We start from the raw sequence: 19176 nt of genomic DNA, 5'->3' as shown, positions 1-19176 counted from the left end.
AAATGCATGTACAAACAAAAAGAAATAAGGTTCAAATGTTTACTTTACAATTGTTTTTATTCAAAGCAAATTTAAACCTAATATATTTTTCCTTTAAAAATGGGGGTTTTTAAATAGTTTTATAATTAGTTTCGATATTGCTTATCTTACCTTCAACATATATTAAAGTTTTCTGATATCCACGCACATTCTAATCGTTTTTAGGTAGCTATGAGAAGATTTCATATTCAAAAGCCATAACCACTTTTCTAAAGTTTAGAAGAAAAATAATCTTTGTGCCCAAAGTAGTAGACTATTGCTCCAAAAGATCAAAAATCCTTTGGACGAACATTAGGGCATGATATCTGGCTGTGTGTGAAAAGGAATTTTTATTTTTGTTTTTATTCAGAGAATGGAAAAAGCCTTAATTCTTTAGGTTTGTTTTTGTCTCAAAGACGTGTCTAAAATGGGTATCTAAAGTTTTATTGTATAAACCTTATGGTAATATGGCCTGTGCAGTCCAACTTTTAGATGATATTTTCATATCAGAAAAGATGACAACAGGCAGCTGCATTGCATTTAATTCAAGAATCTCAGCATTGTCATTTTAGGTCCTTCTAATGAAGACAAGACTCTGATTTTATTTAACCAACAAATCAAGTACATGGCAGTTGGGAGGGAGTAGGGGAAGGAGTCACAAGAATATGACATAAAAATAAATACTTTACATACTTTTTCCCATGTCTAAAAGTGTTAAAATTCTAACTGGAGAAGATTAGAAGGTAATTAACCTAACTCAATTATTTATAAAAGATATAAAAACACACAAATCAAATGATGCAAAAAATCTTTTTAATCTAAAAACTCATTTCCCGGGGCTAATAGCCAAGCCCTGCCAATTTTTATCAGTTTGACTAACAAGAGTTATTTAGCATTTTCTTCAAAGTAAGATAATATATAATAGATTTTGACAAAACTTTCTAAATGAGGACATGATACTGCAGGCAGTTCAAGGAAAAATAGCCACAATTTTTTCTTTGGTATAACCAAAAGGATATCCAAAAGTTAGCAAATGTTGACATTTCAAGTGGTAAGAAATTGCCAAATGGAAGTTTAAACTCTGGTAAAAACAGTTGTAAAAAGAAAAGCTCCACCCACAGTTCTGTAGTGCAAGTTTTCAAATTTAATTCTGAAAAATAATTTTATTGAATAAGCAGGAAACGAATTCCAGCAGTGTATCACTTACTCCTCGTCCCTCCTCTCATCTCTCCTACCCTCTGTGTGTGTGCACACCATCGTTTCAGTTCTCAAAGGTCACAGCTGCTACACAAGGAGGAAATTCATTAAAAAATTACCCACATTTCTAAAAATCAGGCTAAAAGTGGTGTGTCTGTGGCTGCACAGCAGCAGGCTCCAAGTTACAGCGTTGCCACTTCCACATTTGTCATTTTTACAAAAAAGAAACAAAGCCTTTTTTTTTTTTTCCCAGAAAAAAGTACCTGAACCAATTAGTCACTTAGCCCTTTCCCAACTTTTTGGGTTAACCGCAACCCAGCTCACCTCAAAAGCACACCTGTGCATATACCCACGTGTTCTGTGCACTCAGAACCAGCAGGTCTACCTTAGAAGTAATGGTCCTCTCTCCCCTTCTGGAACTCAATTATTTCCATAAACATACTTTTAAAGCGATCACCGCCTGGTCCAGAAGCCTCCATTACTCTATCTAGCTTAACTGTCTATTTTTTCCTCCCATATTTCTATACATTTTGCGTGTGTGTTTAACAACAAAAGAAAGTGTTCAGAATGCACACACACACATACCTGTCTACACGCCCGCAGCATTTAGTTAAAAAAAAAAAAATCTTCCCCAGGAAGCACTTTCAGAAGTTAAGCTTCTACTTGCTTTTAAGCCACAGGGCAAGTGCCAAGTGAGTCCTAAATAACCCTCTTCCAACGCAGGGCCGGCAGGACCTGGGCCCGCAGTGTAGACGCCGAGTAGGATCATGGGCATGGCAGGGAAGGGCGCCCCTCAGGCTTCCTAGAGCACTGTACTGCCATCTCCCCCACCTCACCTGGGATTCTCCTTTTCTCGTCCCTAACTCTCTTCCCTCAGAGGACCTCCACACTGTTCTAATGGGTCCCTGCCCTCGGCACCGGCTGTCCCATCTGCGAGGCCAGATGCCTGTGCCTGCAGCAAGGTGGCGGGCTCTCTGCCGTCATCCATTTCATCCCCCGCCAGTCCATCCAGCGAGCATTCCCTCGCAGCGCCCAGGGCCCGGCGAGCCCTGTTGTCTACAGGCTCCGTGGCTTCCCCTTCGCCCTCCGAGATGACGGTCATGGGGCTGCTCTGGATCCGGTTCCGCATGCTGTACCTGCTGCTGGCTGCAGAAGGCGGCGTTCGACTGCGGCCGTACCTGGGGCCGGAGAAGGACAGACTCCGAGGCATCAAGCCTTCGTTCTTGGCCCACTCCTCCTGGGCCCTTCTGTTCTTGCTCGGGGAGCAGCTTGACGGGCTGTCGGGAGTATCTGGCGAAGGCTCCGACCTGGACCTCTGGAATCTAGGGTCTGTGTTCTTGAGCATCTCGGCTGCAGACATGCGGGCACTGGTGTCTGACCGACTCCCCTTTTTCAGCAGCAGAGCTTTGAAGTTGTCACTGCTGGTGCTGCTCTTCCGGACACTTCTCTGAATCGATCCAACTTGCTTTGGGGAGGCGAGGCTGGGGGCAGCACCGGTGGGTGTCACTGGCGGGGAAGGAGAATGGTTTCGGGTGTGATCGTCGTCTGAATCTTTACGGCCAAGGACTTTCCTCTTGGATCTGAGATTTAATAATATTAAGATAAAGGTTAATTCCCAGTGGGCCACTGGATGTCAGCCACAACCACCCTGCTTTTTTTTTACTGCAAATACCGGTCCCCATCTATTAATCTATTATTTTTACTATGTAAACTTCCAAACAGCCATGCAAAAAGAATAGTTCACTATACTACCATGTGTGCCCATGACCTAGCTATGGTAATTATTAACTTATGGCCACCCCTCTTTTATCTCTACCTTCACTGGATTATTTTGAAACAAATCTCAAGACATATTAACTTACTTTGGATAGGACAATTTCTAACGTCTTACTACCTGCCATTTAAAAATTTTATTCTCCTTTATTGGACTAATCCGAGGAAATTTCACGGCGCTGGCCGTCTTTCTTTCTATTCTTCCTTTTCTTGTTTGGTGCTGGCACTTGAACAGGCCTAACAGGTTAGCCAGCTCTCAGAATTTCCCCTCCACTGAGGCCCCACCTCAGGTTCTAGAACAGCTCCGCAGCCTTACATTCTCAGTCCTGCTAGAGTTTGACATAAAGCTAGTTTTTCTTGGCCGTTACTGGACAGTATGCTAACTCCTGGAAATCCAAACCAGTTTAGAAAACAAGACTGAACCTTCCACACCAGGTCCTGTTTCCTGGCTGACATCAGAGAACCTCTAGCTGATCAAGAAAACGTGAGGGATGTGAGCGGAGTGTGGAAGAGGAGGGAAATAAAATGTTTCCTGGGGGTAATTCTTGTCTTCGGTCTCTCAGAACCTCCCTGTTCATGTGTTTTCTACTGAGAGTGAATCAGAGACAATAGAGCAGATGAGCCAAGTGGCCCCTTGATGGTCTTTACATAACAACAACTCAATGTGCAAGGAATCTCTTAGCCAAGTACAGGTGGGCTTGCTTTAAGGAAACTTGATAAAATTTAATAAAATAAGATGTGCATATGTCTCTTTTTCTGCTGTAAAATTCTAGAATATGCAGGTGCTTTAACAAACCTCTGATTCAGGGTTGGGTCTGAGCACTACCAACTTCCAGCGCTGTGACCTTGGACCAGTTACTTATCTATACTGCACCTCAGTTTTCATACTTGTAAAATGGGGATGATGACGTCAACCTCACAGATTTGTGAGGATTCAGTGTGATAAATAAGCCCTGGAGTCACGCAGACCTGGGTTAAATCTCATTGCTAAAGTGTCCTTGCTCTGTCTGTCGCTGTGGGCAACTTAGAGTTTCTGATCCTGTTTCCTATCTGGAGACGGAGAAAAACAGTAGCTAGCTCAGTTTTTGAATAAAGATGAATGCAATAACAGCCATAAAGTGTCAGGCGCGGAGGAGGTGCTTTAACAAACCTCTGAGTGTCATTTTGAGAAATAAATTCTCTTTTCCTGGCACCAGATCAGTCTTCAGTGCTGTTTTTACATGGCTGCTTAGCAAGGCACAGGGAACGGTGTGCTATGATGGCTGCCCTGGGCTTGGTGCTCACAGGGTGATCTCTAAAGTGGAAGATAGGAAGCGGTAAGGACCCAATTTGGAGGCTCAATGGTGGCCGGACCTGATGTGGCACCAGTCGCTTTGGGACTGCAGAGCCTGGCCTATGATATTTTGGTTCAGCGGTCCTGCTCAGTTGTCAATAAAAGCGGTGCTCTGGAATAAGTTAATGAGCGAGTGACAGAAACCACGGAAATTATAACATCTCAGAATTTTAGAGCTGGAATACACTTTAGATGTTTTGGGCTGACCAGAGAAGGTAACTGAGGTCTAAAGAATAAAGCCATACCGCTGAATACAAGAACTAGGACCTGATGGAGTATCTTTCCACTTAAGCACATGGCCTCACAATTTATACTGATTGCTCCCCAAAAGCAACCCTGCTCCTCTCATTTCTGCAGATATTGGTTTGTGATACGATTTTTTGGTTTGGGTTTTCAGTGAAGAGGGTGTGCCGAGAGCCAAGCAACACGCCACAGGTATCCTTGACTGAAGCTATGGCCTTTAATTGTAGATTTAGAATTAAGAGCTTTACAAAAGTATGGCTCTTTAAAGAGCAGCTGCCCCCTAAGATGATAATTAAATCTAAACATTTTAATCCTCCGCATGTAGGTATGTATGTATATACACACACGTGTGTGTACGTTTTTAAAGGAGATGGCTATAAAAAAGTGCTTAAACAGTTAACACTGGCTTGAAAACTAATTACTTCAATAAATATAAAAACTTCACACCTCAACTGCTGTTCTACATTTTCCATCTGGCTTTAAATCTGAAGTGAATTAATTTGCATGACAAAATCTGAAAGTTGTATTTCGATTTAGACATTCTTAATTTTAAATTATTAGCTTAGGTACTAAAGGGAAGATACAATAAAGCCCTAAAAATCACAAACTTTAAATGGATTTTTATTACGTCTGCTAATATGTTATCAATGCTAAAATAAAAATTAGCACATGTCCTTGCTTTCTCTCGCAATCCTATTCTATTCTGCCTTTACTACTATCATGAGTACACAGAATAATACAGACTGCCAATTTCTATATCTGCAGTAGACATAACTCCCTAGCAAGAGAAACTACAAAATTCTTCAGTGCCTTAAGAGGGTTGCCAAAATAAAACACAGAAGAGATCTTTGGCATATTTTTATGAAAAGCATGCAGTCATTTGGCCCCACAACAGCTGGGTTTCTCCCTGAGACCAAGTCCTTAGTACACAGAGCGACCAGGCAATACATCTTCTCTGTGGATTGCTACTATAAATACATAAGCCGGCGTATTTAGCAACCTAGTGCATGCCATACTAAATGAAAGATGTTGAGTCTTGGAAGAATTTCCTGACAGTTAAATACCAATTGGTTTCACTTAGTTCAGAAAATATTTATTGAGTACTTATTATGTGTCCAGCACGGTTAGAGTTAGAAAAAACTGTGTAAACCTCTAGAAATGTCACTAAAGTTGGTTTCAAAGGATGGAACATTTCTTCATTTCCCTTTTTGGAGAAATAACTTGATAACCAGCTACCTTTTTATTCATAATGAGATTGAAGAGACTAGTCAGACCATGTTAATGGGGCGGTCTTTGGGGGTCTTTTGGAATATTATACTAATACTAGAACCAAGAGGTAAAAAACACATTTCTTGACAAACACCTTAATTCACCAGCTTGGTTTTTATCCCCCAGGTTAGATGTTTATATGTTGTATGAATAATTCAGGTAGGGACAGTATTATGCTTTTCATTTCATTTAATAGTTTTTAAAGTTAGAGTCCAAGAATTGGAAAATTAGTCCTGACACAAGGTTATTCATATAATCAATGATTTTACAGGATTTTTTGTTTCAGGAGTTAAAAAGAAGACCTTGATTCAGGGTAACGTAAGGTGTTGGAAGCGTAAGGGCATTCATAAGAGTTATCTGAAAATATTGTGGTGAAGAAGTCTAGAAGGAAGTGAAGGTCTTAGAGTTATGGTTTAAAGCACTTGCACGTATACAATCTTATCAATTTTTACAATGACACTGTTGTGAGAGCATTCAACTATTTATAACCAGAAAAATGAGGCAACAAATAAAGCTTTGGTGTTAAACCATATTCACTTTTGGAGGTAACCACTTGTAAAAAGTGTAACAGTTCAGGCAGTTATTTTGAAAAATTTACTCTCTGTATTTTTAAGCCCAATAATTTCTGATGCCAGTAGATGGCACTAGCAGCATATAGCAACAAGCAAATTTAATTCCTTTGCTCCTTCTTAAAAAAAAGAGATGTACTCTTTTATTGAAACATTTAACCAAAGAAATTATACTATAAAATCCTCGTTTTTCTGTAAAATGAAAATAATAATAATAATTATAAAAGTAATAATATGAAAATAACGATAATAATAAAGCACTCTTAGGAGTCCTATAGAGCTAGGCCGTGCATCATAAGTCCACAGAACACAGTATCCTTCACCCGGGATGGGACCATGGCTGCTCTAACCCAACTCTTGAATACTCTGTCATATGACTGACACATTGCATTTCTTGCCAGCAAGAGCAGTGCCGACCAGAAGGTATCACAATGAGCCTCCATCCCCCACATCATCATAAAAACCAGTGGAACAAAGTAAAGCAGAAATTGAAGTCAGAAGAAATAAAAATATAGAAACACACTAAAAAAGATCAATAATCAAGTTAATGAAACCTAATTGGGTAACAGAAGAAACATCAAGAAAGAAAAATAAATTGAGGAACCATTTGGAAAAGTACAGGGGGCGGGGCAGGACTCAACATAAAGTAGATGAAACTGTGAAGAGTTTTGGATACCTGTGAATAGCTGCAAAGAGGTCTTCTGTGGTCCGGGGTCTGCTGGGGGTCATCACCTCATCACTCCCTTCTTCCTTAAGGAAGTCAAAGACCTCTGTGGAAGAACCAGCTGCGTCGGTCTCCAGCACCCCAGCTATGGAGAAGCAAACACGAGACACACAGCGACTTGAATTTCAGTCTTTAGCCAAGCTCCCAAGTATGCTCTCCATCACTCTTGATAATGTGAGAACCACAGGGAAAGGCTGTGGGTTCGCAGCTGGATATTTTACAAAGAGCGGGGAGCATGACAGCCAAAGCCCATTCTTTTCTCCTAAGTTGTAGAACTGCTAGGGAATCTCTTAAATTGTGTAGTAACATTTCTTTGCAGCTCTCCAGAAGGGAGATTACTCACTTGCTATTTAATACCCAGCTTGCTGCTGTAGGCCGCCCCACCCCTCTCTCTTCTGCCCTTCTGTAAGCTCTAGATCTAGATCTAGGTTTTTAAAAAAATTCAGAAAATGCCAAGTTGGTCACCTAAGTGTGAGCAGCACAGGAAGGGAAGAGTTAGCCCACAGTGCCTGCTTTAACATGAACATGCACCAGCCCTACTGCCTCAGCTGCATATGGCTGGAGGGGAATAAGAGAAAAAACCAGACTCACGCCCTGGGTCCTGCAGAGACAGACAGCTCTCCACACTGGCCCCTCTGTCCGGACTGTTCTCGGTGCCTGGTGCCTCCAGCTTGGGGTCTGGCGAAGCATCGGGCGGCACCATGGGGACATTGGCTTCCACTCTGCCTGGGGATGCAGATCCTGCAGCTCTTCCCTCAAGAACCGAGCTGCCGGAGTCGGTCTCATCGGAACCAGCCCGAGCTGCACAACTCTCTCTGGCCTCTCCCCTTGTGGGGCTCGGCGTTGCTTCGCTCACGGTCTCTGCTGGCTCTGCTGTGAAATCTCTCTGCGGAGGTGGCACCACCAGGAACAGTTTGGGCTTCTTGGAAATGGGGGGTGGCTTCCTGTTGGGCGATGGGCCGGGGGACCCCTGGCGCGGAGCGTGCCCGGGGCCGTGCCCAGCCTCTGCCTCCCCAGCACTGCCCTGGCTGCGGCTCTGGCGGCCACGCTCGGCTGCACCATCCTGGTGACCCTGACTCATGATCTTGGCAGGAGTCGGAAGCGAGCTTGTCACGGAGGCAGGCTGGCTTTCACTCTCCATTTCATTTATGCTATTTCGGGATTTCAGGAAAGCAGATGGCTTTAAATGATACTGGGGCACGATCGGAGTTCCTTTTTCCTGAGATGTTTGTTCATATAACAGTGCTCCCTCGGTTCCTGAGTTCTTCTTCACGGGCCTCAACTGTACCATCTGCAATGCTTCCGTGGTGATCAAGGGCATGGGGGGTCTGCCACCCTCCTCCTTGGTAGCAGGCTGTCTGAAGGCCTCCCGGGAGGAGTCCGGCTGGCCAGACTTCTTGAAAGAAGGCCTGGCATCTTTCATCAATTTGGGATCAAGGGGTGGGGCAGGTGGTGGAACCAAGGAAGGTAAAGATGGTGGAGGGGGTGGCACCGAGGCAGAGGAGTCCAGGAAAAAAGGGAGACTCTGTGATTGACAGAGGCGTGGCTGAGAGGAGAAGAAAACTATCGTCAAATTGGACAGAAGGGCATAAGAACTTCTGGTGGTGGAGGGGGGAAAAGGGGAGACTGAGGCAGAGGAGAGCCCCCGGGAGAATCTGCTAAAGGTGGGGGAGGAGGAAGAAAAGGAGACTTGTCAGCAGGACATGGAGACGGAAGAGAATGTTGAGGAGGAACAGCGAGCGGAGAGGCTGGCACCGAATCCAGCTTCTTCACAGTTCCGCTTCCTTCTGTAGACGCATTAGAAGAAAGGGACGTGGACGATGAGGAGATGGACACTGACGATATCAGAGAGGACTTCCTCTCCGGAACCCTGGGCTTGGTCTTCCCTTTCCCATTTGCTGGTGACATTGATTTTAAAAACACAGGCACAGGGGTGAGTGCTGTGGGTGTATTCGACTGGCTGGAATACCCACTGGATGGAGAAGTGACTCTATGTGACTTCTCCGGGGATGTGATCTTTGGTTTGACTGAGCCACCAGGCACTTGGGACACGGCGGCCCTGGACCCCTCTTGGACATGGTGGACTGGCCCATTTCCAGTTGGTGCCCCACTGCTGGCTGAACAGCCCCCGCTGGGGTTCCCCGGGTCATCCGGTAGCACCGTGTAGTCGATGTAGTAACCCCAAGGGTCTGTGTACTCGGACTTGACGCTGCTCGTGTCACTCTGTGACGGAGTGACCCCGCACAGGGAGGAGACGTTGGGGGTGGTGGCAGAAGTCATGCTGCTGCCCGCGCTCACCGTGCTCTGGCTGCGGGAGCGAGGCAGCCAGGGCTCTTCCAAGTCACTGCAGGGGCTCTGGGCGGGCGAGAGGCCGCCCTTGCCGGGGAGGTTCAGCTGCAGCGAGTGCTGGAGCGAGGCGATCAGGCTCTCGTTGAGCACCTGCCCGTTAGTCTGGGTGTTCTTCTTGGGGACCCTGCGCAGAGAGTCCGTCCGAGAGGGTGGCAGAGGAGGCTTCTTTGCTTTCTTCAAAGAGATGTTTCGCGAAAGGGATTTGTCATGGTAATTTGACCGATCCTCTTGGTTCTTCTGAGCTCTTCCATCAAAAACATTGACCACGCTGTGCCTGGGGTTCCCAAAGCCATTGCTGCTACTGCACTGATTCCCAGGTCCGTGTCCAGAGCTGGTGTGCACAGGTGGGTAGTAGCCGTCGTGGTCCTCTGAATACAGAGACCTGGCATCGTCTTTGTTGGACATCTGGTCTAAACTGCTGCTGCTCATGTGACTTCCCGGAGTGGAGTAACCAGGGGTTGCCAAATGAGGCTTCAGTGGGGACGCCCGCCCGCTCCCTGAGGAACTGTAGTCCCAGGGCTCTGAGCTGCCATGCCCTCTACCTCCTGGATAACTGGACTCACTCTTGCCATCCCCATCCTGGGGCTGGGCTGGGAAGCTCGGGTTGTTTCTACAGTTATAGGCCACGGCATGGGACCCGTTCTCCCGATTTGCTGGGGTATTTAGAGAGACTGCCGAATCACAGAGGGACGACAGTGTGCTTGCACTGGGGGAGTGGGGATCGAGGGCCCGTGAAGGGACGGGGGTGTGACCCTCATCCCAGTTACCACTGAGAGGCTGGCGGTCATCTTTCCCAGCGTGCCTGGAGAGGAGGCGGTCTCTGGATTTTATTTTTATGTATGAAGGGGAGCTGGTAATTTTACTGTCCAGCTTCCCTGAACTCTGAGCAGTGTGAATAACAACAACCTCCGAGGAGGAGGAGAGGGTGGCATTTGGGATGATGCTGGTGGAGTAGGTCGCGTGCGGCGACACCACACATGCTGGGCCTGTTCCATTTTCACTCTCAAAGTACCTCAGCTCCTGGGACTTGGGCCTCAAATGTACTCCAGTCCTTGAAGCACCCCCTAACTGGTAGGGGAAAGTGCCGTCCAGGTCTTCCGCAGGGCTCGGGGCACCCAGCTGTGGCTCGAGGGACTGAAGGTTGGCCTTCCCTCCGGAACGTGGGAGACTGTGGAACCCAGCATCGCTGTTGAGGCGAGAAGGGAACACAATGCCCGCAGAGTCACTCAGCACAGACATGTTCCCAGAGGAGCCGGAGAAGTGGCTCAGCTGGGCAGCAATGCCTTGCCCCTTCTGTGCCCTGATTCTTCTCATTGAAGGCGGCACGACTTTCACTTCCTCAGTCTGACAGCTGGAGTCCCTGGTTTCCGAGCGCTGCCCGGCAGACCGAGAGCTGTCGAGCCTTCCTAGTGTCGAGTAGTGGTCTGGGGTGTACCCTGAGTGACCACCAACATCATCTTGGCCAGTGCCTGATGCTGGAGATAAAGCAGAAAGAGGCCTGTTACCTAAAAATAAAAACCAACATCTTAGTTCATCGTCTGTACCCTCACCTCCTTCTGACTCTGCTGTACTTAAAACAAACAAAACCTTCTCTATTTGATCTAGTTTCTTTTCTTTTGTAGGTGCCTAAGTGAGAGTTTAGTTACCGACGGCTCCTAAATCAAAAACCCTTATTATGAATGTCATGTAGTTCTTTTAATTTATACTTTAAATCCTCCCATAGATTAAGTGCTTGCATATGAAATTCTCAGGTACTCCCTCTGAGATCAAGGAAGGTTTGCTTTTCAAATAACCTCCTTTTAGTAAAGATTTCAAGGTAGCCGGGCACCCACCGGGTGACCGCACAGAGCATTGCCCAAGCAGGGATTGTCTTTCTCAAAGACAGATGAATGTAGTAGTAGGTCAACAATAAGGCTAGAGAGATACCATTTATGAGGAATATTAGTACAAAATGGAGTTAATAACATTAATTTTATGTCAGAAGGAAATCCTGAGAAAAAGAAAAATGATTTACAGGCCCATCTGTGTTGCAAACATTTCATTATCCATCTCAAGCCATTATCATCTGTCTGTCAGTGACATTCAAAATTCTACAGCAATCTGTCGTGTTCTGGTAGGGAACCGACCAGCAGGATCTGATCCAGTGAACATTTACTCAAATTAGGTTTATTCATTTCTTGGAGCCTTACAACTAAACAGAGTATGTTTTCTTTTTTTTCTTTTTTTTTTAAAAAAAAGGACATGGAAAAGACCAAATGGGAGAATAGAAGGGAAGGTAGATGAGAAAACACCTTAAGTGAAGAAACAGGATTTCAAGCCACCTGGGAAGGAAGAAATAGCTTTAAAAAAAAAATCATGAAGCCAAACTTAATTCAAAAGTATAATGGAGAAAAAAAAAAATCAACCCATGCATAGTAATCACTAGGGCAAATTAAGTCATGAAAAACAGTAGCAAAACCATAATTCTCTCTACATTGTTATCACCCAATAAGGACCTGAAATATCTCAAGTACGGGCTTCGCTGAACGACGCTGGCAGAACATCACTGTTCACCTGGCAAGGACTCTAATGATGATGGGATTCCAGAGAACTCCCTCTCTACCCCACATAAATCAACCACTGCATGCCATGTGTACCTTACTGGATATAAAGCCTATTGCTCATCCAAATAGCAAAGCATATTACAAAAATGGCAGCAGTGTACTTGTTATAAACCGCAAGGAGATGTCACCCCGAGGAAAGGAAGATTTCTCAGGCGAAAGTCCTTTCCTCACTGTGATGTGATGTGATGATGGAGACTCATTTTTGTACTTGTATCATCAGCCAACAAAATCAATTTCCTTCCCCCTACCGTCTGCCAAATACCCACTCACTAAACACACACACACACACACACACACAAACACACATTCACATATATACACACGAGGTTCTTCCTCAGAGAGAGGGAAAGTAGTCAAAAGGGCAAGAGCAGAAGAAAAATCCACTTTAAGAAAAACAAAAGGTAAAAGTCTTTGCCATTTGCCATTTAAGAAGGTGGGGGGTTGACTTGTATGGCTGAATCGGTCTGTACTAGTTTGATTCCAAACATTCAAGATACTTTATTCTATTCATCAATGGGTTTTAATATCTTTTTCTTTTAAATCTGTAGTACTTGTTGCGTGGCGTCAGTGGTAGATTTTTGTCTGTCTGTAAGAGCCATAAACAAAGTCCTGATTCTTTTGGGTAACAATTTTGAATGTGACACCATTCTAAGCTTCTGAAAATGGGAATACAGCCATTTCTTCACCATCTATAGACCAGTTACAACTTTGTTATCAAAATAACAATATTTTTCTAAAGGCCTTCAAAAATATATGAAACACTTGTATGTCATTTAACAAAAGGGCCACCAAACTTCTATTCCCAAAACAGATCATCCAATATTTTGACAGCAGAAAAAGTATCGCAATATTATAGATACAGATGAATGCTATATTGATTAGAACTAAAGAACAAAAACAGACTACAAAAAGATAACTAAAAACAAATGTAAATCACTCAGGTGCTGCTAAAATCTTGATGGCATTTATCTGATTTTCAAATAAAATGTAAGAAAATAATTGTGTATACTTTTCATTATTATATAAGGGATTTCCATTTTTTTAAAAAAGCATGTAATCAACCATAATGGAAATCTACAAGTTAGTTTATTTAAGGTTTAGTATATGAATTTTTAAATAGTCTTGTCAGTTCTTTAGTAATGTTTTTAGTACAAACTACCAAAAATTATTCAGAAGGGAATTCCTTCTGAATGAGGTTTTTTCTGCTTGGGGAACAAATATTGGGATAAGTTCCAGGAGTATCTAATCTATTTAGGAGCCAAATATAATTATGTATCAACGAAATAATCCTATCTGATTCTAAAACATGAAATGATATTCAAATATATTTCTATGTATGTTTAGGATAATAAGATTAAAGAAAAAATTGAAATTTTGTCTAATTCATTTAAATGGAAGGAAATCAATTATAAGTCATCAAATATGCTTTGGAAGTAAACAGTAAATATCATACCTTGATTTTAAAGCATTGTATATTGGCTAGTCTCTAGAGTACACTATTTATGAATTTTGAAGTAAAAATACATATAATGAAGCATAATCAAACTCTCCAATTCTGGAAACACCTCTGGTTAGGTTTTTAAAAATCGAAACCCTGGCAACTTAGGAAGTGTCTAGTGGACAGAGTACATCTTTTTAAGTGAATGTCTTCCTTTCAGATAATTATTTCTTTTTTAAAATCTAATTTATTTGACTCAGCCATACTATCCTATGCTTCATATTTAGAGAAGACTAATTTTTAAGGAAAACATGAAGCATTTATTTTTAGTACTCAATAGTTAAGCAGCAAGAAGTTTCCAAGTGACATTTTATTTTATACTAAAAAATATTAGAAGAAAGGCCCATGTCAACCACAAGTCATAAAATGAACTAAGAAAATGTATGATCCAAATTTTCCCCTAAATTTTTCTGTATTCAAATGTTATTTTCCCTCATTCTATCCATCAATCCTTGCAACTAGCCTTTCTATAAAACTAGAGTAATTGTCTAATTGTCTATTTTTTAAAAACTAGCTCAACTTAGACACTGCTGTCTCAGTTGACCTTCAGCTGTGATCCAGGTCATGTCACTAACTTTGCAATGGCATCAACAGTCTCACATCTGGCAACAACCGTAACATAGATGATATGGGGAACGCTATTTTCTTTCCTCCAGCATTAGTAGTGGTTCCACATCACATGTAAAAGAGAAATAAATGTGAGCTCCAGAGACTCAAACATTCATTTTAAACATATTAAAATCACAGAAGATACAGTTTATCAAGCTGGCCAGATCATTCCAGTGAGGTCAAAGAGGTAAATGAGCGATTGGCTGGCCCCATACTGGATGGCTGAGTAATAAAAATGATACAAGTTCGTAAGTCTAAGGTTCTAGAACTCATATTATGTACATATATAAACCATTAATATTTAATACTTATGTGTACGTGTATCTTTATCTGGGCCAAATTATTCTTACACCCTTTGCACAAAGCTATTCAAAACCTACCTATTTTGGTTGGAAAGCCACTTAAAATGCAGCCTACCTCAAAACACCAACCTTGTTATTTTATAAAGCAGCAGTTTCCAACCGTTTTGGCACCAGGTCCGGTGCTTCTATGAGAATCTAATGCCTGATGATCTGACGTGGAGCCAAGGCAGGGATGCTAGCGCTGGGGAGCGGCTGCAAATACAGATGAAGCTTTGCTTGCTCGCCTGCCACTCACCTGCTGTGCAGTCAGGTTCCTAACAGGCCATGGACTGACTGATATCAGTCTATGGCCCAGGGGTTGGGGACCCATTTTATCAAGGGCCTTCTTTAAAGTCACTCCTTTTAGTTAAGGCACATCTAAAAGATCAGTTGAATTACAAATGTTACCTGAGCACTGTAAGAAATTAGCCCATTAAGCATCTACCATACATATACATACAGATTTATTTCTCAAATCAGTTAGCTGTCACCTAAAGAAGAAGAAGAAGAAAAAAAAAGAGTCCGAAAGAACAGGACATAAGAAGACTGGCCCACTAAAAGAAGCAGCATGTGGGGACAGGAACCGAATACAGACTTCACAAACCCTGCGGATGCGATCTGGCCTTTGTTTATAATGAACACTTATGCTATGGGATAAAACAAGCACCCATAAGCCATCTGTGTCACTGAAGCTACCTAGAGCAGAGGCAAAGCACTGCTTTTCTTGTGCCATTGTTGCTGCAGTCTGGAAGGCAAAGCACACATACTTTAAAATTAGATGGCAGTTTAAAAAAAAAGATGGCCAGGTAAAGAAGAATGAGCAGGAGCGTTGGGAAAAAAATACACAGGAACAGTGTCTGTAGCATCCAAAGCTGAAATGCTACTTCAAAGTGCTGTAACAGATACATCATTATTGCTAGGATAAATTCATCTTGACTAAAAGACTAATAGGAAGTGCAGAAACTCAGAAATATGATTCTGAGTTTCTACAGTATAACCTTTAATACTAAATACAAGTAAAAATATCAAGTGAAATAAGTCCACAGAAGAGAAAGAAGCAAATTTCAAGAAAGGCAGTCTTATGTAAGTTCCTTACAATAATTACAGTAGCAGCTATTATGTTCATGTAGTACCAGGCACAAATGCTTCACCTGTACAAATTCATTAAACCCTCAAAAGACCTTATGAGGTAGGTTCTATTAACTTCACCAACTCCATTTTTCAAATGAGGAAGTAGACTCAGAAAGGTGAAGTAACCAGCTCACAGTCACCTAGAGAGTTAGTGGCAGAGCTAGGATTCAAATCCACAGTCTGGCCCAGAGTCCCAGCTCCTGACCCAGTATGCTATGCTGCTTCTGCAGATATTCCCAATGGGCCCATTAAAAACCAGAGAGAGGAAGTAAATATAGAGAGAAAAGAATGAACGGATGATCCACAGCATATACAAAGATAAGCAGAAACAAATGAATAAGTGAACAGGAAGTAAATAATGCTCTCCACCAGCCAAAAAAATATTTTTTTGTTGTTTTCATCACAGGTTGAAAAATATCGAATCAAAAACTTATCAAGTTGTTTCATTGGAAGTACATAAATGTACTACCCAACATGAAAGACTATTTTCTATCATATTGGTATTTACTAACTACCCTACACTGCTGTCTCTTTGATGACAAATGCCATCAATATTGCCAGTATAACTGATGAAGTCCATATCATAATTTGAAGTCCTAGAATGAGTTGTTGGTTTGATGAAAACTTAAGACCTAAAAGCAAATTTAATTGTGGAAATCCCTACTGTTCAAGGTATGTAGAGATGATGACATAACTGTGAATTTCTATCATCCCAATTAATAGTTTTTATACAAGCGTCTCCTCTTACGTTCTCACCAAAATTCAATACATCATCTGCATGGCGCATTAAAATTTGTACCCGGTGCATCGTTCAGAAAAGCTGGCCCTTTGCGGCACCAAATGGCTATCAGAATGTGTCGATTTCATAAGCACCACAGATGAGGTTAGCATAGTAATGCTGAGCAGCAATGAGGGCAACGGAATACAGTTCTGATGAGCCATACCTAGCTCCTTCTGTATGTTGTCAGGGACTCCTGTAATAGTCTTTCTCCTTTTGACTTTCTTCGGCCGTCTTACCAGAGTGTCTGTGTAAATTAGAGACTGCCGAAGGCTGGCCTGGCGATCGAAATTCTCCCCTAATGTAGAGTAGTAGAACAAGCAAAGCAATGTTATTTTCAAGCAGGCTGACACCATGCACTTTCTTCCAGAAGCTTGTTGTAAAATGATAAGAAGGTATTAATAATGATGTTAGCCAGTCATATGATGATGAATGAATGCTGAAGGGCAAAAAAGGAAGGAAAGCAGATTATCATCATAAGGCTGTTTTCCAATTTCTATGTGTGTCCTTCCAAAGGAAGCACCTGGATCTCATTTTCAAATGAGCTGGAGTGGCAAATGCAAATTTGATAACAATATACCAGAAGAGTGATTCTTCATTATTTTAAAAATGGATCATTTTGGAAGTGTTTCACTTAACTCCTCTGGTCACCAAAATCACTTTTTACATCACCGTGTATGTGATGATGGCAATAAACATATTTTAATCATTTAGTCGACTCCAGAGACCATTATAATGTCTTGCTCTGTGATGAAACAAATAACTTAATCAAGAATTCTTGGATGAAGAGCTTTTTCTTCCAATCAAGGAGGCCAACAATTTGGATAGACTGTGGAAATTTCTATGGTGTGAGATACAACTATAATGAAAAATAAAAAGCCTTATAATGATAAAGTACTTTTATCACAATGAGACCCAGTAGCACCGTTGTTGTTAAAGCCAAACTTCTCTATTTCATAATCATTTTTAAAAGTTAATCTGAATTCAGACATTTTAGGTCATGTTGCAATCAAACCCAGATTTCCATATCCACAGGCCTTTTTTTCTTTCTAGAGTGTGTAAGCTTGTGTGATTGACACACAATGGGAAAGCATTAAAAATAAAGCATAAGTTTTGGGTTGGTCTACTTTAATTACTTCACAGTTGAATTAAAGAAAGTTTTATAGTATTGACCTTGTTAAGTGGTTATCTCCTCAAAAAGAGATTTAAAAAATACGTATATACACACAAATTATATACTTTTATCATTCTTATAAGAAAAGTATAAAAATATTCACCCTTTTTAGCAATATTGACACACATTCAAAGTAGGTATGTTTTGAACAATGTACCTATTTTAATAGGAGTAAGTTGTGAAGAGAATTTTACCTAATCAGAGTGATCAAAACACATTTCACCTACTAAGCAATAAACTTAAATAAATGCTTGCAAACTTGAAAATGTGTGCAACTTTGTTCCTAATGGAGAAAACCAGAAATGACTGAGAGAAGACCCGGAAACACCAGAAGGTACCATCACTGTAATAAATGGATCACTATGTGCAATAGCATATATGGCATTTGTAAGTGGCGTGTCATGACTTCAATGGTCCATTAATTTCCTGCAGCAGAGGAAAAAAATTTCCTTGTATTAAGGTATTAAGAATGGACAAAGTATTAACAGATAGTTGCATTTAGTCTTCAACTTTGCTTCCTAAACAAAAGCAAAAGATAAACCACCCAAACTCCAAGGAAATTAAGAAACAAACCACAAGGATAAACATCACCAGTAAAGGCACCAAACTCTCCATCTGGCGTTGTGACCTAAAAGGATGGTGTCCCCTGCTGCACTATATACATTTCTTGAGGGTAGGGACCATGATTCATGTACCTCAGCATCCTTTGTGGCATTCAGCTCAGTGTCTGCCACAAAAGTAGTTATTCAGTAAGTATCTGTTGAGTCGAGAGGAACTGAATCATTCCCTTTCATTGAAAAATAGCATTAGTCAGTGATGGTTACTATACTTGGAAATAAACTTAGCTAGCTCAAACATTAGTACAAAACCAGTTAGTAAAAACTGTTTAAGTATATCTACTATTTACCTTCCAGGTGGAAGAGTTGTTATCCCACACAACAGATGATGAAACATACTCATATGTACATTTTATTTTAAACATTGTTTTCTCTTCAACATTTAGAACATGCTGAGTTCCCACAAAACTAGGACTAAAGGGATTAAATCAATTTCAAGCTGGCAGCTCATTGTACTAATGTTTTACCTCTACGCCTGGTGGGCTTCACTTTGGATTTGAAATAATATATTTGTTGGCACTTTTCCCTCAGCTGAATCTCACTGAAAATCAAACTAGAGCATCACTGTTCACCCAAATGAGTGAGCACGTAATTCCCTTTAGACAGCTACATTTTTATCTCAAAAGTCTTCTAGGGCTTTAGAAATATGTCATTTGAATAGCAGGAAGCTGTATAATCTATATCAATTCAACCACTAAAAGCGAAAAATTTTTAATTTAATACTTCTTTATACCAGATTAGAAAAACCACTCCCTTTATGAAATAAATGTGTATGTATGTGAACACATATATCCAGAAAATGAAGCAATAAATATGTAATTAATTATTACTTTTAACTTCTACATTTCTAAAAATGTTAATCACTCAATCAAAAGTACATTGTATTTTGACATAGCTCACAGGGCTCATTTCTTTATTGTCATTCACCCTTCCTGTGTGGCATTCTGAAG

At 41.6% G+C, this 19176-nt stretch overlaps 1 protein-coding gene across 1 annotated transcript in view; it reads right to left on the bottom strand.

The window, feature by feature from the left end:
- Window positions 1-557: 557 nt before the first annotated feature.
- NHSL1 (NHS like 1) overlaps window positions 558-19176 on the bottom strand; it is a 206201-nt gene continuing 187582 nt past the window's right edge. Inside the window, 5 exon segments of the mRNA XM_039869773.1 lie at window positions 558-2795; window positions 7079-7211; window positions 7718-8675; window positions 8678-10950; window positions 16602-16733. Coding sequence (XP_039725707.1) covers window positions 2075-2795; window positions 7079-7211; window positions 7718-8675; window positions 8678-10950; window positions 16602-16733 — 4217 coding nt within the window. The 3' untranslated portion in view covers window positions 558-2074.

The sequence above is a fragment of the Pteropus medius genome, unplaced genomic scaffold (genome assembly GCF_902729225.1).
Source record: "Pteropus medius unplaced genomic scaffold, Ma_sr-lr_union100, whole genome shotgun sequence".
Lineage (NCBI taxonomy): Eukaryota > Metazoa > Chordata > Mammalia > Chiroptera > Pteropodidae > Pteropus > Pteropus medius.
This window is presented reverse-complemented; position numbering and strand designations above follow the sequence as displayed.